Source organism: Prionailurus bengalensis, chromosome D3 (genome assembly GCF_016509475.1).
Source record: "Prionailurus bengalensis isolate Pbe53 chromosome D3, Fcat_Pben_1.1_paternal_pri, whole genome shotgun sequence".
Lineage (NCBI taxonomy): Eukaryota > Metazoa > Chordata > Mammalia > Carnivora > Felidae > Prionailurus > Prionailurus bengalensis.
Genome location: NC_057356.1, coordinates 452,953 through 474,478, shown reverse-complemented (window position 1 = coordinate 474,478; position 21,526 = coordinate 452,953). Strand labels below are relative to the sequence as shown.

The window sequence follows — 21,526 nt, the reverse complement described above, 5'->3', positions numbered from 1 at the left end:
CTACTTCTTCATTTACTGTCCCCATCGCTCCACTAGAATGTGAGTTCAGGGAGGGCAGGGATCCCGCACAACTCCACCCGCGTGCCCCAGGACCTACAATCAACAGTGCCTGTCACACGACTCACACTCAGCAACTATCTGTTGGATGAGGCCGAGCTGTTCACCTGCTCCACACTAGTGACCGTGCCTGGCCCGGCTCCTCTAGGAAATATCACTGCAAGGCTGAAGCCCCTCTAGGCACCCAGAAGCTAAATGGAATCGAGGCGGAAGGAGAGGCAAGCAGCTACGCGGTCTCTAAACCCAACTCCGCACGAATGTCCCGACCCCGTGTCACGTCTGTCATCCTGGCAGAACTTCTGCAAAAGGCCAGAGGCCGTCACTCTGGTGCAGCTGCTGGGCAGCTGTGGGTAGCTCCACTAGATCACGCCCCGTTACGCGCAGACAGCGCTTCCGAACGGCTGGCTGTGCGCCCATCTCCAAAGCCAGTACCGCTAACAGCTGCACAGGCCGGCTTCCAGGCCCCGAGGCTACCAACGGTGAGTTGCAGGACCAACGCGGGGCGGAGCCGCTCCAGGTGGAGCCGCGGCCACACTCCGCGGCCGCCCAGGCCCCGTCACCCCTCGCCCGCCGCCTGGCCTCCGCCCGACCGTGCCGCGGCCCCCCGGCGCTCCTGCGCCCTTCCCGGGCCGGGCTCCCGGGCCGGGCGCCTCCCCGCGACCCTCACCCGGCGCTGCGGAAGCCTAGGCGGCCGCCGGCCGGGCTGCTCCGACGGAGACGTGGCCGCGCGAGGGGCGGGGCGCGGCGCAGCGACGGGCTAGGACCCTCCGGAAACAGCCTGTGCGCGCCGCCTCCGTTCCGGAAGACAGACCGTCCCGTACTTGCCAACAGCTGCCCTCGGGCCGGGCTGCCCCGACCGCAGTGTCGGACTCGAGCCCACTCACATCCGACGCGAGGCAGGTTTCAGAAAGTGAGTTTGGGGCTGTCTCCCTTGTGGAAACACACGTTCGGGATTTGCAAGACAACCTCCGACCGGAAGCTAGACAAACGAACTTCCGACGGAAGTGGCGTGGCCAAGACTCCGGTCCCCGCCCGGTCCCGCCCAATCTGTCAGGCTGCGGGCGTGGTCACCCTCACCCCGCCCCGGCCCCGCTGGGGGCGTGGCTAGGAGGCCCAAGGGGGCAAAGGGCCCAGCCCCCAGGTGGGGTGGGCGCTGAGGCTGCTCTCCGCAGAGCCCACGAAGGGCGAACCCCCACCTCCCACGCGCAACTACTTATTTGTCTTTCGGGTGCCAATTCAAGTGACTCCTGCTTTGGAGCCATAGCAATGTCTTACCCGTTCAAAAAAAACATCGTTGGTGTATAAATGAAGGTTTTCTCCTATTCATTCATTCATTCATTCATTCATTCATTCATTCATTTTGCCTCTGGGAAAATTGTTTCAGCACCGTTTATTGAAAAAAAAACCCCGGGGCGCCTGGGTGGCGCAGTCGGTTGAGCGTCCGACTTCAGCCAGGTCACGATCTCGCGGTCCGTGAGTTCGAGCCCCGCGTCAGGCTCTGGGCTGATGGCTCGGAGCCTGGAGCCTGCTTCCGATTCTGGGTCTCCCTCTCTCTCTGCCCCTCCCCCGTTCATGCTCTGTCTCTCTCTGTCCCAAAAATAAAATAAAAAAAAAAAAAAAAAAAAAACCAAAACTTTGTTTCAGCATCGTTTGTTGAAGAAAAAAAAATCTCTCTCCTCCATTAACTTGCTTTTGCAGGGATGCCTGGGTGGCTCAGTCCGTTAAGTGTCAGGCTTCCGCTCAGGTCATGATCTCATGGTTCATGGGTTTGAGCCCTGCATCCAGTTCTGTGGGACAGCTTAGAGCCTGGAGCCTGTTTCAGATTCTGTGTCTCCCCCTCTCTCTGCCCCTCCACTGCTTGCACTCTGTCTCTCTCTCAAAAACAAATATTTTTTTAAAAACTTGCTTTTGCACACTTGTCAAAAATCAATTAGCTGCTTTTGTGGGTGTTTCTGGGTGCTCTGCTCTTTTCCGTTGATATCTGTTGATCCCTCTGCCTACATGACGGTCTCCACCACTAGTCTTACAGCAAGCCCTGATACTGGGTAGGGGAATCCTCCTGATTTGCTCTTTTTCATGGTTGTTCTAGGTATTTGGGAAATCATACCCTTCCACATAAATTTTAGTATAAACTTGTCTATGTCTATAAAAATCCATCTTGGGAGTTTGACAGGAAATGCATTGAAATTATAGATCAATTTGGGGAGAATTGACATCTTTGCTATGTTTCTTCTTTAAGTAGGCTTCACACCCAATGTGGGGCTTGAAATCACAACCCTGAGATTAAGAGTCACACACTCTACCCACTGAGCCAGCCAGGTTCCCCAGCTGTGGAACTATGTTGAGGCTTTCAATCCATGAACATGGTATATCTCTGTTTTTTTAGGTCTTTTCTGATATCTTCCATCAACATTTTGTAATTTTCAGCATACAGCTCCTGTATGTGTTTTGTTAAATTTATGCCGAAGTGCTTAATTTTCTTTGTAGTAATTGTAAATGGTATTGCTTTAAAGTTTAGTTTCGGGGCGCCTGGGTGGCTCAGTTGGTTGGGCGACCGACTTCAGCTCAGGTCACGATCTCGCAGTCCGTGAGTTCGAGCCCCGCGCGGGCTCTGTGCTGACAGCTCAGACCCTGGAGCCTGTTTCAGATTCTGTGTCTCCCTCTCTCTCTGACCTTCCCCCATTCATGCTCTGTCTCTCTCTGTCTCTAAAATGAATAAACGTTAAAAAAAATTTTTTTTAAAGTTTAGTTTCCACATGCACATTGTTAGTGTATAGAATGTGATTAAATTCTGTGTGTGTTGATCTTATATCCTGTGAACTTGCTGAACTCACTTTTTAGTTCTAGGAGGTTTGTTTTTTTTTCTATAAATTCCTCGGAATCTTCTACATAGACCATCATGTCATCTGCAAATGCAAAATTTAACTCAAAATGATCATGGACTTACGTGCAGAAATGTGTGAAACTATAAAACTTTTATAAGAAAACAGAAGAAAAACTTCAGGACTAAGGGCTTGGTGAAGAGTTCTTAGACATGATACCATGAAAGCACAATCCACAAAAGAACAAAAAGAATAAATTGAATTTCACCCAAATTAAAAACATTTGTTTTGAGAAAAATTCCACTAAAAGGATGAAAAAACAACTACAGATAATTAAAAATATTTGCAAACCATGTATTTGATAAAGGACTGGTACCTAGAATATATTAGAATTCCCAAAACTTAAAAAAAAAATGCAGTTAGAAGGTAGGCCAATATATGAAGTGGCATTTCACCAACAAGGATATATAGATGGTAAATAAACTTGTGAAAGATGTTCAACATCACTAGCCATTATAAAATGCAAATTAAGACCGCCTCAAGACTACACACATCTATCAAAGCAGCTAAAACAAATAGTAGCAGTACCAAATGCTGGCAATGATGTGGAGAAACTACACGCTATACACTATACACTATACATTGCTGGTGGGACTATAAAATGGTACAGACACTCTGTAATACAATTGCCAAGGCTTGGCAATTTTCCTTATAACTTAATTGTGTGACCCAGCAACTGCACTCCTGGATATTTAGCTCAGACAAAGGAAACTTAAGTCCACACAAAAACCTGGACACTATTGTTCACCACAGTTTTATTTGTAATCAAAGCTCAAACTGGAAACAACCAAAATTCAACCAATCCTACAATGGATAAATGGTTAAACTGTGGTGCATCCAATCATGGGGCCTCTTCCTCAATAAAAAAGGACTACTGACTGATACATTGCAACCACTTAGATGAATCACCAAGGCATCATGCTGAGTGGAAAAAAATCTCAAAAGAAGTATACTTTATTACATGCTTTCACATCCATAACATTTGTGAAATGATAATGATTATAGAGATGGAAAGCAGATTAGTGGTTGCCAAGGAATGGTGGGGGTGGGGGTGGCTAAAGCGAGGCAGGGAGAGGTCTTTGTGGTGAGAGCAGTTCTGCATCTGAGGTGTACAAACTTTGGGCTAACATGTTTCCTGGTTTTGAGATTATACTACAGCTATGCAAGGTGCAGCCAATGGGGGAAACTGGAGAAACAAATCAGCAAGTAACATGTAACGACACAAAATGTAAATACAAATGAGCCTATATATAGCTGGCATATCTGCACAGGGGGAAAAAATGCTAATCTAAGTAAAAAAATTTTAAGTTTTATTAAGGTACTATTTACTTACAATATAATTTACCCATTTTATGTATACAATTCAATTTTTAAGTTTACAGTTACATTTACTAAATTTTATTTTATTTTAATGTTTATTTATTTTTGAGAGAGAGAGAGAGCACACAAGCAGGGGAGGAGCAGAGAGAGAGGGAGACACAGAATCTGAAACAGGCTCCAGGCTCTGAGCTGTCAGCACAGAGCCCAATGCAGGGCTCGAACTCACAAACCATGAGATCATGACCTGAGCCAAAGCTGCACGCTCAACCGACTGAGCCACCCTGGTGCCCCTATTAAATTTTAAATAAAACTGAATTTACTGCAATGCAGTTATAAAACATTTCCATAACCCCCAAAGGATCCCTCTAGCCCATATACATGCAGTCCCCTCCCCCCCATCCTCCTTTCCCTGACAACCACTAACTACTTTCTGTCTCTATGGATTGGCCTATTCTGAGCATTTGATATAAAAAGAATCGCACAATATGTGACTTTTGTGACTGCCTTCTCTTTTACTTAGCATAAGGCTTTGAGGTTCATTCATGTTTCAGCATGTATCAGAGCTTTGCTCCTTTTTACGGATGAATACTATTGGACTGTCTGGGTATACCATATTTTGTTATCCAGCCGCCGATGGATACAGTCTAGTGCCTTGAGTGTGCTGGTCAATGTTCTAAGTGTAGGGGTTAGCTGGGGAGGAGAGACAGGATCCCTGCTCCGGCCCAGCTTTATTTGTGTGGGGAGGACCAGCCCTTCAGAGCATAATTCCTGTGAAGGAAACGGTGTGTGTCAGTGGGAGGGGCTGCTATTTAATCACGTCATTCATTCATTCACTTAATAAGTGGCCTACTGTATTCCAAGCGCTATTCTAGACACTGTACACAATCCCCGCTCTCACGGGCACTTACGTCCTATCAGAGAACCGGACAAAGGAAATACAAGACAGAAAGTGAGGAGTTCAGAAAAGGGCGAGGTGAAGGAACAGTGTGGAGGCATGCTATTTCTAGACGGACGGTTTAGGAAGGCCCCCAGATGAGTTTGAGCAAACACATGAATGAAGTAAGGAGACACGCAGGTCACCGTGGGAAGTATTTCAGGCGAGGGAACAGGAAGGAGAGCCGCATGTTCCAAGGTTTCTTTGAGGAAGTCATAGTTGAGCTGAACTTGCATGACAAGGACGCAGGCATGGAAGGGTCTGGAGAAGAGCTTTCCCCGGAGAGGAATCAGCGCATCCAGAGTGGGAGGGGGTCTGTGATGGGGCTGAGGGAGCAAGCTGCATAGGGTCTGCCAGAGAAGTGGGAAGACACTGGTGGGTTTCAAGCTCACCGTCTTCAGAAGAAGACAAACACATGAGGAAAAATGAGAAGTGCACACGCAAGGCTTAACAGAGAGACAGTGAGGAGCGTCCCCCATGCCTCAGGGAAGATGCCCAGTAAAGTGACGTCTTTGTCTTTGTCCGTGCACTCAACCACCAGTCTACCAGGCAGCCGGCAACCATGAGATGCTTGCCCACGTCACATGTTTTGGCCAAGTATACAACAGTGAAAAAGACGGGAAGATCCCTGCCCTGGACTCTCGGAGGGGGGGACAGACAGTAAGCAAACGTTTACTTTTCAGTAATGCAGGCACCAGGAAGGACACCCAGCAGGCTAACACCAGAACGGCCGGCCAGAGGGCTGCGTGCAGTGGGGTGTCCAGGGAGCACCCTCCGAGAAGTGCGTCTGAACTGAGGGATGGGAAGAGGTCACCGTCTGTGCTCTGCAGCCAGGGTCCCTCTTAGAGGGTCCGGGTATGGGAAGGCCCTGTAGGTGGGGTGGGCAGAAGGGGAGATTTTCTGGGGGTGGGGCGGGGCCACCCAGTGCCAGGCCTTCCTGGGCCACGAGATTGTTATTCTTTGCTGTGTAACAAGCCACCCCAAAACATAGTGGCTTTAAACAACTATATTAGTTCTCACAGTTATACTGGTCGGGTGCAGCGGTGTGCTGGTGTTCTAACAAAAATGACATGACCTTGATTTGTAGCATTGACCAGTTTCCACGGTGTGAATCCTCTCCCAACAGGGCAAATTTCCAGCTACCAACGTGAGGTCCACAAACGGGCAGGCGGGCAGGGATGTGCACCATTGCAGAGAACCTATGCCATGCAGATACACCGATGCAAACACCCACAAGAGACACGATGGTCAGGCAGAGGAAATCCACTGGGAAGGGGGGAGTCCTGAGTGCTCATTACCTTTGTTTCTAACATATCTTATGAATTCCAAACTTGTATGATTTTTAAATGGCTGTGTTTAGGTTACTAGCTCACGACATTGCTGAGGCCAGAACGATTATCTCCTGGGAGCTGGCGAGGCAGCTCTTCTGTAGGTCACTGCGGCTCGTGGTGTGGCTGGCCGCCCTTCAGAATGGAGTCCCCCTCATGCTCCTCTCAATAGCTGGGACAGTGGCTGACAGCAGGAAGGGAATGCACATGGCTTAGCTGTGCTGTGCTTTTGCTAATGCCCTGAGAGGACAGAGCGACACAGGCCCGACTGGGCTAGACTCTAGTGCATCAGGGACCTTGGAATTAATTCTGTAGGGAGCCATGAATATCAGCATGAGTGTGCCTGGGCTCCTCCATGTGCCCCCCACCCCCCAACAAGCTGGCATCTCCAGGGGGAGTAACTGAGACCCACCCAGCCCGATTCCCATTAGGGACAGGCCTGGGCAGGCTGAGGTCTGGCCTGCTGGGTCTAAGCCCCAGAGCTGCTGTCCAGCATCCAGTCCTTCCTGGTGACAAGCCTCGATGCTCTCCTTCCTCTTGCCTGAGGCCACCCCACCTGCCTGTGGAGTACTGACTGCCAGGTGGGCAAGAGGCTCTGGTCTGGCCCACAGTGATCAGGTCAGGGGTGGGTTTCCATTTGAACCAGTGGGGAAGTTCACCCGCTTCTGCTTGCTGGAGGCTGAGGTCTGAGCTGCTGCCATAAACAGAGGGAGACGAGGGTTCCCGCGTGGCGTTCTGTTTCCTGCATCCAGCCACACTGAAGCCAGATCTATGCTGGGCTTTCTAAATCCGGTCAGCCCCCAATTCATTTTCTCCCTCCAGCCTGGAGGCTGGCTTCCTGCTGCTGGTGTCCCTCACGGCCGTCTGGGTTCAGAGCTGGGCTTCTCGGGGCCTCCTCTCTGCGGGCTGCATGCCAACCTTCTCCACCTCCTCTTTGGTTTGGTCGCTTCCCGGGGTGCAATCTGCCAACATCCCTCTGCTGCTCTCACATCTGGGCCCGTGACTCTGACCCCGTCAGCTCTGCTGGATTCTTGGCTGCACCCAGTAAGGCCTCCACAGGACCAACTCCTCCCCTCACAACTCGGACCTGCGGGCCAGGACAGGCTGCCCCTTGGAGGGTGCACCACAGATGGGGATATGGGCAGAGCTGGCCCCTCTTCTGACGGGGGCACCAGGGCACCAGAGGGACGCAAGTCTGGGGATGGGCTGAGTGAGGCTGTGGGAGGAGGAGGGGGCAGGCAGCAGAGACCCAGCTGGGCCTGCTCCAGGCCGGGGCCAGAGTACCTGGAGACAAGCACATGGGAGTCCCCAGCTGGCCACTCACCCCAAGCAGACTGTGCCAGGACACCCGCAGCCGGGCTCCGGCCCAACTGTGAGCCTGCTGTTGGGCGGGTGGGAAGGTGTGGACGAACAAGAGTCATAAAGACATCATAAATACACAGCCACCCAGGTCTGTAAAACATCCCATAGAGTAACTGCCCTGGTCCCAACCCGCCCCTCCCCCGACGAGTCAGAGCAGGCCAGCTCTGTGCCGACCTCCTGTACTCGCTAGGAAGGAGGAGCCCAAGCTCCGGCAGAGCCACCCTGCACTGTGGACCCAGCAGCCCAATGTGACAGGTCCCCTCCCCTTCACAAGGAGCCACTATAGACCAAGTGAAGTCACAGCCTCTGCTTAAACCTAGGCTTACAGAGCTGGAATATCCCTAAGGAGCCACATCTTTGTTCTAACTTTGCAGGAGAGAAGGGAGTGATGAGACGTCGCCCTCTGATGTGGAGGGCAGGCCGCGGTCCCGTGCAGGCTGGGCCCAGGACTTAGACACGAAGCCACAGCTTCAACGTGTGACCAGAAGGGTGTCACTTGGGGCTGGTGGATCCAAGAGATCCTACGCCTCTCCCCTTTTCCCAAGTACTCAGACCTGGGCCCCGACCCCAGGTCCCCCACGCCTGCAGGCCTTGTTCCAGCCACCTGGCTCATGTGAGTGAGGCTGCAGGTGCAACTCTCATGAGCGGGGAGTCAGTAACCAGCGGCGCCGGCAGGCTGTCCCCCATGATGGGAAGGAGCACATCGCAGCCAACACACGGACGAGCGCGTAGGGAGAGAAACAGACACGGCTTGTTTATTAGAATGCGGGAAGGAGGCCTTTTCCACAAACAGCGCTGCTTCTCAGAGTCTGTATCAAGAGCAAGACAACGGTTGAAAATCCTATTCCTGAGAAGAAGCGAAAAGTTACAATTTTGCAAACAAAAATAACAGATGATTTCAACAAACGATAAAAAACTTTTTTTTTTTTTTAACAAAGAACAAAATTTCAAGTATTATTCCAGATGACATGGCAAACCCAATGACGGAGACGAGGTCTCACCGGCAAAGGTCCCTGGCGCTCTCGGGGCAGGGGCCGCTCCAGATGGGCTGGGGCACCTCAGGGCTGAACCGGCCCAGCAGGGAACAGAGAAAGACCATGGGGCAGCTCAGCAGGGCCTGTGGCTGTGCCCACGGAGTGGGAAGCGGGCACCAGGGCTCTGCTCCACGGCAGGCTGAGGGTGGAAACAACCCACCTTATGCCCTCCTGGGACAGGGCCACGCACCTAACACTGGGGATCTAGGGTTAGCAGTTCCGGACATCTGATTTTTTCCTTTTCGTAATAAACAGAAACACATGTTTATTCCTTCAAACACCCTACTATCCCAATTTTAGTCAATTTGTAAATTATATATTACTTGTGCTACAGTTTGTGATAAATCTTACTAAAAGATCAGCACCAAACCTCTTACAAATAGAAACACCCACGAGTCGTGGCTGTCCCCGAAGCAGGGCTGTGGCTGTGCCCGCAGGCTGTAAGCCTTTGCCCCCTTTCCCTTCAACAACAGGACGTTTCTGACAGACTTTCCTTTTCCTCCCATGAGAGCTTTCTTGAAGAGAGACGTCTGTCTTAGCCACAGTTTTGGGAAAGGTCCAAAGAGCAAACCTGAACGTCATTGTCTGAGCGCGAGGGGGCGGCTGACAGTGGTTCTTCTGGCTGACGTGCTCTGGTGGCCCCAAGGCCAGAGGAGGGGCTGTTCATGCCACCCCAGGCCTCCCAGGCCACTGGGGTAGGGGGCTCTCGGCAAGAGGGTCTCACGCCACAGAAGAAAAAGCCACGCTACAGTGCCGGACGTAGAGACCCCCAGCCTCCCCCATCCCCACCGGGGGGCTGTAAAATGCCCTGAAAATGTTTGTATCCGGTATTTTCTGAAACACGCTGTCGCTGACTTCCACTACCCCCACGCCACCTTGGTGCCTCCTAGATACTCAGTTCTTGAACCTTGTCTGTTCACAGATATGATTGAATTTCCTGCAGGGACAAAAAGTCGAATTACACAAGCCAGCATCAAGAAGCATTCCGATAAGCGACTCTGGAGATCACACGCTGGAGAAGCCTGATGAGAAACTGATCGCACATGTGGGGTGGCTCACAGCAGCAGGGTCTGATCCATCAAAGATATTAACCCCTAGACAGCCTTCTTGTCCTTCTTAAGGTTTAGAAGTCAGACATTTGATTTTTACTTTTTAAAATTCAAGCACCTTAGGTAACTTTCTTAGGGAAGAGACTCAGAGTTGTGCCTCCTCAGAATCCCCCAGTCACCGAGGGCCACCCCGCAGGGCAGAACCAATAGACTCGCCCAGTGGGTGCCAGAGCCACCACCTCCCTCTTTGTGACGAGCCGGTCACCCCCAGAGTAGGACGCACGTGCCCTAGCTATCCTTATCCCTGTCTTTATTAAGAAAGACTGGCTAGTTACTAGCCAAATCTCTTTCTCTAAAAGGAAACGGTCTCCTGGACTCTGTCTATGCTCAAATACAAAGCCAGGTTTTTATTCCACGGGATCAGTCCTCCAGGGAGCCTTCACTTGGAGCCTTGTCCCCTGCAAGAAGGGCATCCTCTCAGTAACCGTGATTTGAACCACAAGTGACTGGGGATCACAGTAGCCTCAAGAAGCATCAATCCATGAGGTTGATTTATAGGACACCTCACTTACGGTTTGAAAATGCAGACAAACTTATGTCCGCAGACGAACCCATGTGGCAAAGCGGACGTCACTGGGAGCAGGAAATGCCCAGTGAGAGCCGCCAAGTTAGAGCTATCACAGACATGTGCTCGCGGCACCAAACACAGACCCAGGGCAGCGGCACACGCCCAGGCCGGTGGTTCATGAAGTTCTCAGTGACCACGGCCACGGATTCACAAGGTACTAAGCCTCCAGTGTGTCAGCGGGAACGACAGCTGTGTTCCACAGACACAGAGGTAAACATCTGCATGCAAACACTTCACGAAATGAGAACAGAAGAGCAGGGTTTTGAAACAACACTAGGGCTGTATACAAACAGAACTAAATAACTATATTTACGAGTAAGCAGTTAACTGGCTCGTACAGATCTCTGAAAGCCGTGGCGTCAACTTGGCCAAAACACTTAAAAGAAAAAACTCGCCTTCCTGTTAGGAAAAAGAGGGTCTGCTTCTGCAGGAGGCCCATTCTGGCGCCCTCCCCAGCCCTGGGTGCCCGTGCCCCACCCACGGTGTCTCACTCACATTGCGTGGTGGGCCTTCACCTGAGTGCGGCAGTTGCGGCCCCAATAGCAGTCAGGACGGGATGTTACAGCCACTGGGGAGAGAAAAAGTCACGCGTACGTGGTCACACCCGACACTCACAAACTCAGCTAAGCCAACTTAAGTAAAGACCCAAAGAAAGAAACTACAGCTGTAGCATTTGGTCACGCTTTATAACTAGTTTCCTTGCCTGTTCCAAGCTTCCAAGGGGGAAAAAAGTTTAACTAAAAAGCCACCTTAGGAAATAAAGACTACTACAGTTGCCTACAGGTTGTTTTTGCGAATCCTGTTTTAGACACGTGTGTCGTGGCCCACGGGCCCAGAGCCTGAGCCAACTTGGGGTCGAGGACGGCCTGGGAATAAGCATGGCCGCCAGGCAGCCCATCTGCCCAGTCTTCTCCCTGCTGGTGCAGACACCCACTGAGAACGCAGACGCCCATCTAGACTAGACAGAACTGAGGCAGGGGGTGAGGGGCTTCCTTACCTGGCAACTCGGAAGCAGGAATGTTCTGCCGATACTGGTAGGTCAGCTCTCGGAAGCTTCTCAGGCCACAGCAGTAACAGAGCACAGTGTTCCCTGTGATTCTGTAATCTGGAAGGACACAGCCTCATGTGGGCATGCCAGTCATCAGGCAGCATCATGTTTCCAGAACAGCAGAATAGCTGTGGCCTTGTAAACTAGTGGGAAACCAGTGCACTGATCCGTAAATGGGGTAGAGACAATGGGCCAGACTTTCAGAAAACAAGAACAAAACCAATCTCGATACCAACTTATTTCCTCACAGCAAAATAATTCCACTTGGATAAAAAATTCAAACACTTTAAAAATCCAAAAAAGTAGGGTGCCTGGGTGGCTTGGTCAGTTAAGTGTCCAACTCTGGATTTTGGCTCAGGTCATGTCATGAATTCAAGCCCCACATGGGGCTCTGTGATGGCAGTGTGGAGCCTGCGTGGGATTCTCTCCACCCCTTTCCCCGCTCAAGCATGCGTTCCCATTCTCTAAGTAAATATATAAGCTTAAAAAAATAGAGCATTTAAAAAAAATTTTTTTTTTTTGTTTTTAAAAACAAAAAAAAAAAATTTTTTTTCAACATTTATTTATTTTTGGGACAGAGAGAGACAGAGCATGAACGGGGGAGGGGCAGAGAGAGAGAGGGAGACACAGAATCGGAAACAGGCTCCAGGCTCCGAGCCATCAGCCCAGAGCCTGACGCGGGGCTCGAACTCCCGGACCGCGAGATCGTGACCTGGCTGAGGTCGGACGCTTAACCGACTGCGCCACCCAGGCGCCCCCCAAAAAATTTTTTTTTATGTTTATTTTTGAGAGAAAGAGAGAGACAGAATGAGAGCAGGGGAGGTGCAGAGAGAGACGGAGACAGAATCTGAAGCAGGCTTCAGGCTCTGAGCTGTCAACACAGAGCCAGACATGGGGCACAAACTCACAGACTGCGAGATCATGACCTGAGCCAAACTCGGATGCTTAACCAACTGAGCTACCCACGAGCCCCCAAAATAGAGCATTTCTAAAAAAATAGTAACACTAAAAATAAAAATCCAAAAAAGTACTGAGAGGAATGAGTATTATTTTTCTCTTGAGCTATTTATGTCATAAAAACCAAATAGCATACAGGAAAGGATCTGTAAATCTGACTACCTACAATGTAAACACCACAATGGAAACACATACAACAAAAGTGAGATACTAATAAAATAGTGGAAAACACATTTGCCACACAAGCAACCATATGTTGCACCTTTAAATGACAAAGATATCCTACCAACCCATGCCCCCAAATCCAAAGAGACTAACATAGGTATGGGCCAAGGTCACAGACAAGCCAATGAACCATAAAGCAAAAAGATCTTCAATTCTGCTAATACCCCAACACAGGCAGATAAACCAATGATACATCCCAGTTGCCTTGTCTGTTATTTACAGGCAAAGGCAGGGCAGATGGGCTCAGGAAGATGCTGAGGCATGTTCTTCTGGGAGGGACAGCGAATATGGCAAAGTCTCAACTGTTTGTTCATACCACCGTCCAACAATTTACTTATTTACTGTTTACTTATTTACTCACGTATTTATTTCCTTAATTTATCTTGATGGAACAACTTTTCTAGCCTACCATCCTGCAGGCTCAGAGGCTGCAGTGCTTCTTCAGACAGTGAAACGTGGAGAATAACCTAAATATCCTATATTAATGATTTGGTTAAATAAACCACGACACAAAATACTATAAAACAAAAATCAAGGTAGGGGCGCCTGGGTGGCTCAGTCGATTGAGCGTCTGACTCTCAATTGCAGCTCAGGTCATGATCCCGTGGTTTTATGAGCTCAAGCCCCGAGCTGGGATTCTTGGGATTCTCATTCTCCCTCTCTCTCTCTCTGCCCCTCCCCAACCTGCGCTGTCTCTGTCTCTCTCAAAATAAAGAAACTTGAAAAACAATCCAGGTAAAGAACTTCGCTGACATAGAAAGGGTCTGGGGAATACCACCGAGTGAAGAGCACATGTGGTAGGGTTTCATCTATGAGGACTCTGACCGTGCCCACGTGTGGCGGGTGCACAGGCCATATGGCATCATCACTGGGTCCTCGGGGGTGGGATTCCCTGTGATTTTCGCTTTACCCACCATGCTTCACTCACACGTCTTTCTGGGCCATGCCACCATGGCAGTCCCACCAAGAAGCTAAAGAGAGCTCAGGCCTGCATGTCAGACCGGGCGCCCCCAGGGCTGAGGCCGCACAGAACCCGAGACACTCGTGAGCACGTATCCGCTCAGAAGGATTCCCAGAAGCCTCTGAAGTCTTTCACAATAATTTATGTCTTAGGAAAAAAAAGTCATTTGTTGATTTTTCTGCACCCTCCCCGAGTGACTAAAACCACATTTCACAATGTCCCGGGTGCCCCTGGGAGACGGGCCAAGCCTGCACCAACACATCAGTGAAAGGCCTACGAGGACCCTGAGGGCTTGAGAAGCACCGGACCCAGGATCCGAAAGATGCCAAGAGGTGGGGTCACGGTCTCTTCAGCTGTGTCCCTTCCTCCCCCACGGCAGAAAAGAGCCTAGAATGTGTCACGTGGGCTCAAATCCTGAAGTACTGGCGCCTGTCTGCCACCCACCGCCAGGGTGGGTGGAGGGTGAGGGCGTACACGCGGGAAGGCAGCCCGGAGGCTCTCCTCCATAGTGGAGGCAGAGGGGCCACCGCAAACACACCGCCGCACCAGAGAGAGGAAGGCAGGTGCGATGGCGCTTACCAGACAGCAGGAACACTCCCCTCTGCAGAGCCACGAGACTTTCAGTCAACATGTTTTTCCACGTCAAACCCCTGGTTGCCAGGTAATTCTGGGATGGGGAAAGAAGGGAAATCTTAGAAATACTAGCTTGGAGAACAGAAGACTAAAATGACAAGAAAGCAAACATTTCATGAAAGGCCCTTGAACGCGGGCAAGGCCACGGCACAGGCAGGCTAACCACGGCAGGAATTTGCATCAGGCAGTTGTGAGGCCTTCCAGGACCGCAACACACGAGGACCAGGATGCCCGGGACCCGGCAACATTCTCACAAGCTGGTCTGCAAGGGCTCTCTTCCCACATGGCTTTGTCAGAGCCTCAGAAGGAAAGCTAGCTTCCGAAACCTGAACACACGAGCTATCGCATTCTCTCCAAAATCCTGCAGACGCTCCGAGCACAGGAGCGGGGCGACACCCGACCTTGGCCGGGCGGCTCTCGTGTGACAACAGCCGCACGACCACACGGTAAGGAAGCCAAGGCTTTGCATCTACACCCTGGCCTCAGCTCTCTTGTGTGGACCTACATGAGAGCAGCACACGGACATCTAACCAGAGCACGCGGTGCCAAGGGGCCTGCCATACAGGTCCGACGTGTGCAACGCTGCATACATGGGAGAGAGGCACAACTCTCGCCAAGAGAATGATGTGCACGTTAAACACTGAAATTCTAACAGCCACGTCAGCTTCAGCTTCCTAAGACGCGAGAAGGACAAAGTCAGAAAAGAGGAAGCCAGAGAGAGGCCCGGGTTCCAGCAAAGGGCCGCCCCGGCCCCCACCCAGACCCCAAAACTCTGCGTGGGGCACACAGGCACCGGAGCCGACACCTGTGGACTCGTGGCGTGATGGGCATGAAGGAAATAACCTCTTGGAAGACAGGAACACATGGGAAAACACCAATGTGGTGAGCTCGGCGGCAGGACTAGTCAGAGCCACTGGGAGAGCTGAAAGCCTCCTGGGGGCCTCTTCTAGGCCTGAGCCCCCACCCGCGCCTGTACGTGAAGTCCCCTACCTTCAGGATGTCCGACTCATAGTGATTATTGCTGAGAACCCCGTCCAGACACCTGTCACCCAGGTCCAGCTCTGCCAAATGGAAGGAAGCAAAGTCACCGTCTTACAATCTATGAAAGTATCGTTCACCAAAAGCTAAGATAACCAAATTTCCTTTCTTACAGTCCAGAAAGAATAAAAGCTTCCATTGTAAAATATGGTTTTAAAAAGAGAACAAGTGGGGCGCCTGGGTGGGGCAGTCGGTTAAGCGTCCGACTTCAGCCAGGTCACGATCTCGCGGTCCGTGAGTTCGAGCCCCGCGTCAGGCTCTGGGCTGATAGCTCAGAGCCTGGAGCCTGTTTCCGATTCTGTGTCTCCCTCTCTCTCTGCCCCTCCCCCATTCATGCTCTGTCTCTCTCTGTCCCAAAAATAAATAAACGTTGAAAAAAAAATTTTAAAAAGAGAACAAGTAAAATGACTTCTGACAGCTTTCTCTGTCCCCCGGGCACCTGGTCTGGCACCGTGAGGTCTGAATGCCGCAGCCAGGCGGCGTTTTTGTTGGTGGTGTTCCTCGCACATAAGTAAACCCTCCTGACTGAGCTCAGTATCCCCATAGTTGTTACTGCCTGGTTTTGAGCTAGCAGAGGGACACTTCTAAATGTCAAACACAGGGGGCTCCTGGGTGGCTCAGTCTTGGCTCAGGCCAAGATCTCAAGGTTCATGGGATCAAGCCCCATGCTGGGCTCCGCCCTGCGGGGCAGAGCCTAGCTGGGATTCTCTCTCTCCCTTCCTCTCTCTGCCCTTTCCCTGCTCTTGTATACGCAGTAAGTAAATAAATAAACATTTAAAAGAATGTCAAACGTGTGTGAGAAGCAGGTCATCGACGGTGGCCCCTCTCAAGTCGGGCCACGCTAGCCCACCAGCACCCTCAAATGCAGCAAGAGGATAGGCAGAGAGCTGAAGTGCCGGCATTACCACAGAACGGGGCCAGGCAGCCGAGACAGCCGGCCCGGGCGCAGCCCCAGTACAGGTGGCAGAAAGGCTGCAGGCAAACGGCACCTGTGGACACAGCACAAGCACCAGTCAGGCCATTTCGGCGAGGGGTAAATTCACATAACCATTAAATAAATGGCAAAGTCCATGTTAACAGCAATCCCAGAGTTGCAAATCACAGCACTGTATTTCGTCTATTACATTCAAGAGTGACACATTATGAAAATATGATGCTCCTGATGCGGCAACAAAGGTCAGAGGCAGCCTCCAGAAGGAGAACCACCCATACATGGAAACTCGGTGAACGAAGGGGTGGGTCATCAACTGACAGGAAAAGATGGTCATTCGATGTGGCTGCACACACAACTGAGTATGCAGACGAGGAAACAGACCCACATCTTCACAGCACACCACACACACAGTCAGCAACGCTCTGAAACCTGACCCTAGAGGACGCAGGAGAGGCTCTGCGGTGGGGAGGCCGCTCAGGCAGGCAGTGTCCGTGCACACCCTTACTCACACTGCTGGGGGGCGATGCGGGGGTCCTGCTCACGTTCTGCCCTCCGGTCGGGCATGGGCTGGAAGCAGCAAGTGCAGATGGCATGGCTTCCTTGCAGGGCACACACATAATCCTGGGCTGAGGAACAGACAGGATATTCAGGCCGTGCACATTAGGACACAGGCAGAAATAGGAGATTCGATGCACGCCTAGGGACGTGGCTGGAAGGTCCACAAGGAGACAGATCCACAGGAAAACCCAGGGAGAACTCACACCCGTTTTCTGAAACTATGAAACGGTAGTCTGCCATTTTTTTTTTTTTAACGTTTATTTTTGAGACAGAGAGAGACAAAGCATGAATGGGGGAGGGTCAGAGAGAGGGAGACACAGAATCTGAAACAGGCTCCAGGGTCTGAACTGTCAGCACAGAGCCCGACGCGGGGCTTGAACTCACGGACTGCGAGATCATGACCTGAGCCGAAGTCGGCCGCTTAACCGACTGAGCCACCCAGGCGCCCCGGTAGTCTGCCATTTAAACGACACATTTTAAATAGAATGAAAAATAAACAAACGTGATACTTCAGTTCAGCAGTTATAGCAAGATTTCAAAGATCACTTGAAGGTTTTCTACCATTTCCTTGGGCCATAAAGCACACGCCATAAAACAATAGAGCAAGTTCTATATTTAATCTCTGTCTCTTCCAAATAAACAGGTGGCAGGCCTGGGGGCCATGACTGGCTGACCTCCACCCCTCCAACAGCTGTGTCCACACAGCTCAGCCGCGGCCACTCAATGACCACACGGGAAGCTCTGTCTATGCACGCACACCTGCTATAGGCCCATCCCACTGGGGACTTCCAGTCTGAAAATGACACCGCACCTGCAGAATGGCAGAGTCGGGAGGCAACCAGGCCCCGCCCTGCCCATCTGTCCACGGGCCACCCATGGAGAGAGCTGCAGCACCGCGTCAGGGTGGATGGCTCTGAACACGGCTTTGGGTCATGATCCTGAGTCAGTGGCCTCATGACAGGCTCAGGCCCACATCAGCTAAGAAACTGGGCCCTACTGAAGAATGGCCAGGGCCAAAAACATGGATTCCACATGTTCTCTCTCCCTTTCTCGATGGCACCTGAGGACCCACCAGCGGGCAGAGCTCAGGGTGGCTCTGATGACACACCAGCCTGCTGTCGAAAAGAAGCCAGGCTCTCACTGAGGGGCCCATGTAGGGGTCATTTCAGCTTTAGCAAGCAGCCCTGGGGATGCCAAAGCCCAAAGCAGTGGGCTGGGGGTCCCACGTGTCAGAATGAGGAATGAACCCCCCGGGAGGGTCCAGGAGCAGAGATCCACGAGAGATCAACTGAACTCTCTCTGGTTTCTGAACCCACAACAGAGTACAAGCAGCAACAAGGTAGGAGAGGGTAGGACAAGGGAGGCAGTGACCGGAGCGGGGTGGGAGCGGGGGAGGAGCCAGAAGGAAAAATAAAAATACGGCAGCGCCCTGGGTGGTCACAGCAGGACAATAGCACGGAAGGCGCGGCATCTCACCTGTCGTGACGCTGGTGGACGTGGACGGTGCATCCCCAGGAGCCTGTGCTGCCCCCGGCTCACTGCCAGGCCCCGGGCAGGGGAGGGGCTGGCCCGCCTGCCTCCGGTACTCAGGGCACTGTCTGCACACAATGTACGGCTGGCTGCAAGGAAGCGCACGGGCACACGGGGTGCGGAGAAGCAGTGAGCTCTGCCCTGGCACACGTAGGGGGCGGCACCAACGCCCCCAGCCCCGATGACCAGAGGAGACGCAGATCCCCAGCCTGGAGGCATCTGTCCACCCGCAGACCTCATCCCTCCTTCACGCCTCAGCTCTGCGTCTGCTGCCACCCAGCGTGCGTGAAGGGGACAGATGGCACGTCCCCACTGGACACCCGGTCAGTGCTCACGCCAGAGCAGCAGCAGGGAGGGCCCCATTCCCTGCTACCTGCTGGCTCCCCTTTGCTGTAAGGTTTCCAGAGACCCCCCCGCCCCCCGCCCTCCCTCCGCGGCACCTACGGTTCGGAGACACATTGTGCCCACCCCGGTTTCCAGCACAGTGTCCCCCGGAGTGTGGCCACTCAGTCCCCACGTTGGGCACGACCCACTCTCACAGGTTTGATGCTGGGAGAGCTGTGAACTACGTCCAGGGGCACACTCAGGCCCATCACCCTAGGCACCTATGAAACGGTGTTAAAGTCTGAACAAAACGTGCCACAGCTGAATGCTGCTGTCGTCCGGGGACTTCCCGGCGGGCCACCCAGCTGTGTGCACTTTAGCTGCGCTTTCCAAACAATGCAGATAGTTAACAAAAAACGAACCCACAGGAAACACACCCACAGACCCTCCCCTCCTCTCAGAGAACGCTGCCCTGAGCCTGTCTCCAACGGCAGGAGCCAACGAGGGAAGAACGGGGAAGACGTGACCAGAAAACAACTAGTGAGAAGCCGCTTGACCTCATTTCGGAACCAGATGACCTTCGTCTCAGGCCACACCAACTGTCAACAGGGTTTCCCGACATCCCTCCACAAACCTCAGGGGCCACCACCAGGACCCCTCTGACAGGCATACGATGACACAGGTGCCAGGCCCAGCAAGGCGCCTTCCCGGTGAGGCTCTCTGGGCTGAAGCACCCTCGCGAGCTAATTGGATGTGCGCTCAGAGCTGGGACTGTAGGGTCTGTCCCGCAGCACTGCCTCTCCAGTCAGAATTCGGGAAACAGCACAGAACCGTATGTACAGCAGGATCCCGTCTTTATGAGGATATTTAAAGTATATCGCCTTTTACTTTGTTAACAAAGGAAATACGAGTGACTACGTATAGGAGTTGCCACAAGGATACATAATAAAATGTTCATACGACAGCGATTTTATTACTTTCTGCTTCACCAGTATTTCTAAATTTTACAAAAAGAAACAAAAAGTAATTAATTAGGGGATTTGATTTTTGTCTCTTCAAATGTCATGACCCACCCAAAACACGCACTGTGGACTTCTGAGTCCGCAGACAGCAGCATTCTACAGCAAAAAAAACAAGGTCTGCTAGAATCGCAACCTCTTGGCCAGGTGACCGTGGCTTTCCTGCAATAATATCCTCACAAATGACGACACTGCAACTCACACCGTGGGACTCCGGTCACCGGCTGAGCTAGAGGAAGCGTGCCCACAGTAGACAAAGAACACATTAAATCCTGCACCCCGTCGTAGCCGATGCATCGAGGCACCTGAGGAGGTGTCGGCAGATAACAAGGGACGGGTTACGGCAGTCATTTTCTAACAGACGTCAGTCTAACCCTAACCCCGCACACCCTGAACTCACACAGGGCTGTACATCTCACTAACGTGGGGAGGAGGAAGATAAGCAAAAGAGAATAAGCATCGCGTGTATGCCTGAGAAGGGAAGGGGTACTGGAGAAGGCTGGTGGCAAATCCCCCCACCATCAGCAAACTGAGCCGCCGTCCTCAGCGGGCGCCCGCCCCGTCCTCACCATGCCCGAGGCGGGCGCCGTCACTGGCTGACGTCACACATCAGAACACAGACCACTCACGAGCTGGGCCGCTCAGGACAGAGCCGGGACTCGGGCCCCGTGCTGCCTCCAGCTCCCCGCTCCGCTCAGAGCCAGGCACAAGCTCACCTGATGTCCGAGGACTCGCTGTCCGCGTCTGACAGCTCCAGCAGGTCCTCCGAACTGCCCTCCTCATCAGAGAAAGACCTTCTGACTTTGGGCTGCAGCATGTCTTGAGTGATCTTGTTCCTGGCAGCCATGCTCCGCACGTCTTCCTCGCTGCGACTCTTGTCTGGAATTCAAAGGACATGGCTCTGCTGGCCGAGGGGCCCCTGGAGAGACACCCCGCCGTCTCCTGGAGCTGGGCGGGCTCCCCACTTGCCTGGGTGCTGGAGAAGGTACGCCTCCACCAGATTGTTCAGGATGTGGTTTTTACAGATCCTCTCCACCGGACAGCGGCAGGTGGGGCAGAAGGCGGAGCGCTCCATCCAGCCTGAGTAGCAGGCGGCACAGAAGGTGTGCATGCAGGGCTGCAGGCTGAGGGCACAAGGACAGGTCTTCAGACGCCCCCCACGGAGCACTTGCAGGTGGAGCCTCTGTCTGCCAAGCCGCGGCAGCCCCCCGGATGCCAGGGCACACGGGGCATGGCCTGCCTGGAGCCTGAGAGGCAGGGGCCCTAGTTCATGCTGCGTCTTTCCCAGAGGAGGACGTGGCCTCACTCGGGCTGAGGGTCGGTTACAAATTAGCCACCCACCAAGCTCACTTGATCCAGCAGAGACTAGAACCCATGCTTCTTGGTGTGGATGGTGAGCGGGGGGGGGGGTGGGGGGGCGGGAACACCCGCCCTGCGTATAGTGCTCACTGGTGGCAGCATCTGCACGCTCCGCTGACTGGGAGTGTCGCCTGCCTTCCATAAGCCAGGTGAGAAACAGTTCCCGTGCAAGAACAGCTTTCACCCTAAACTACTTTAATTTGGTCCTTGTTAATTAAAAGGAACCAGAAGTGACCATCCGTATTCCGAGGGACGGTCAAGCAGGCTGTGACTCCAGGAATATGAGGAACCGGGACACCGAACGCCAAAAAGGCCTGCATTTAAGTGAAGACTTGGACAGGCTCTC

General features: G+C 52.4%; 2 protein-coding genes across 4 annotated transcripts in view; both read right to left on the bottom strand.

Annotated features, from left to right (window-relative positions):
* GOLGA3 (golgin A3) overlaps nucleotides 1–1,072 on the bottom strand; it is a 45,151-nt gene extending 44,079 nt beyond the window's left edge. The window contains exon 1 of one of the 2 annotated variants that reach the window (XM_043557224.1): nucleotides 725–1,072. The gene's annotated coding sequence lies outside the window, so the exon portion shown is untranslated. The remainder of the gene's footprint in view (nucleotides 1–724) is intronic. The other variant, XM_043557225.1, reaches the window with a different exon arrangement.
* Nucleotides 1,073–8,612: 7,540 nt separating this feature from the next.
* Nucleotides 8,613–21,526, bottom strand: part of CHFR (checkpoint with forkhead and ring finger domains) — a 28,983-nt gene continuing 16,069 nt past the window's right edge. For both annotated transcript variants that reach the window (XM_043557222.1, XM_043557223.1), the window contains 10 exons: nucleotides 20,791–20,945; nucleotides 20,538–20,700; nucleotides 18,425–18,567; nucleotides 16,900–17,016; nucleotides 16,362–16,445; nucleotides 15,409–15,479; nucleotides 14,365–14,452; nucleotides 11,592–11,699; nucleotides 11,090–11,162; nucleotides 8,613–9,854 (listed from right to left, as the gene is read on the bottom strand). In XM_043557222.1, the coding sequence (XP_043413157.1) occupies nucleotides 9,812–9,854; nucleotides 11,090–11,162; nucleotides 11,592–11,699; nucleotides 14,365–14,452; nucleotides 15,409–15,479; nucleotides 16,362–16,445; nucleotides 16,900–17,016; nucleotides 18,425–18,567; nucleotides 20,538–20,700; nucleotides 20,791–20,945 (1,045 nt within the window). In that variant the 3' untranslated portion in view covers nucleotides 8,613–9,811. The remainder of the gene's footprint in view (nucleotides 9,855–11,089; nucleotides 11,163–11,591; nucleotides 11,700–14,364; nucleotides 14,453–15,408; nucleotides 15,480–16,361; nucleotides 16,446–16,899; nucleotides 17,017–18,424; nucleotides 18,568–20,537; nucleotides 20,701–20,790; nucleotides 20,946–21,526) is intronic.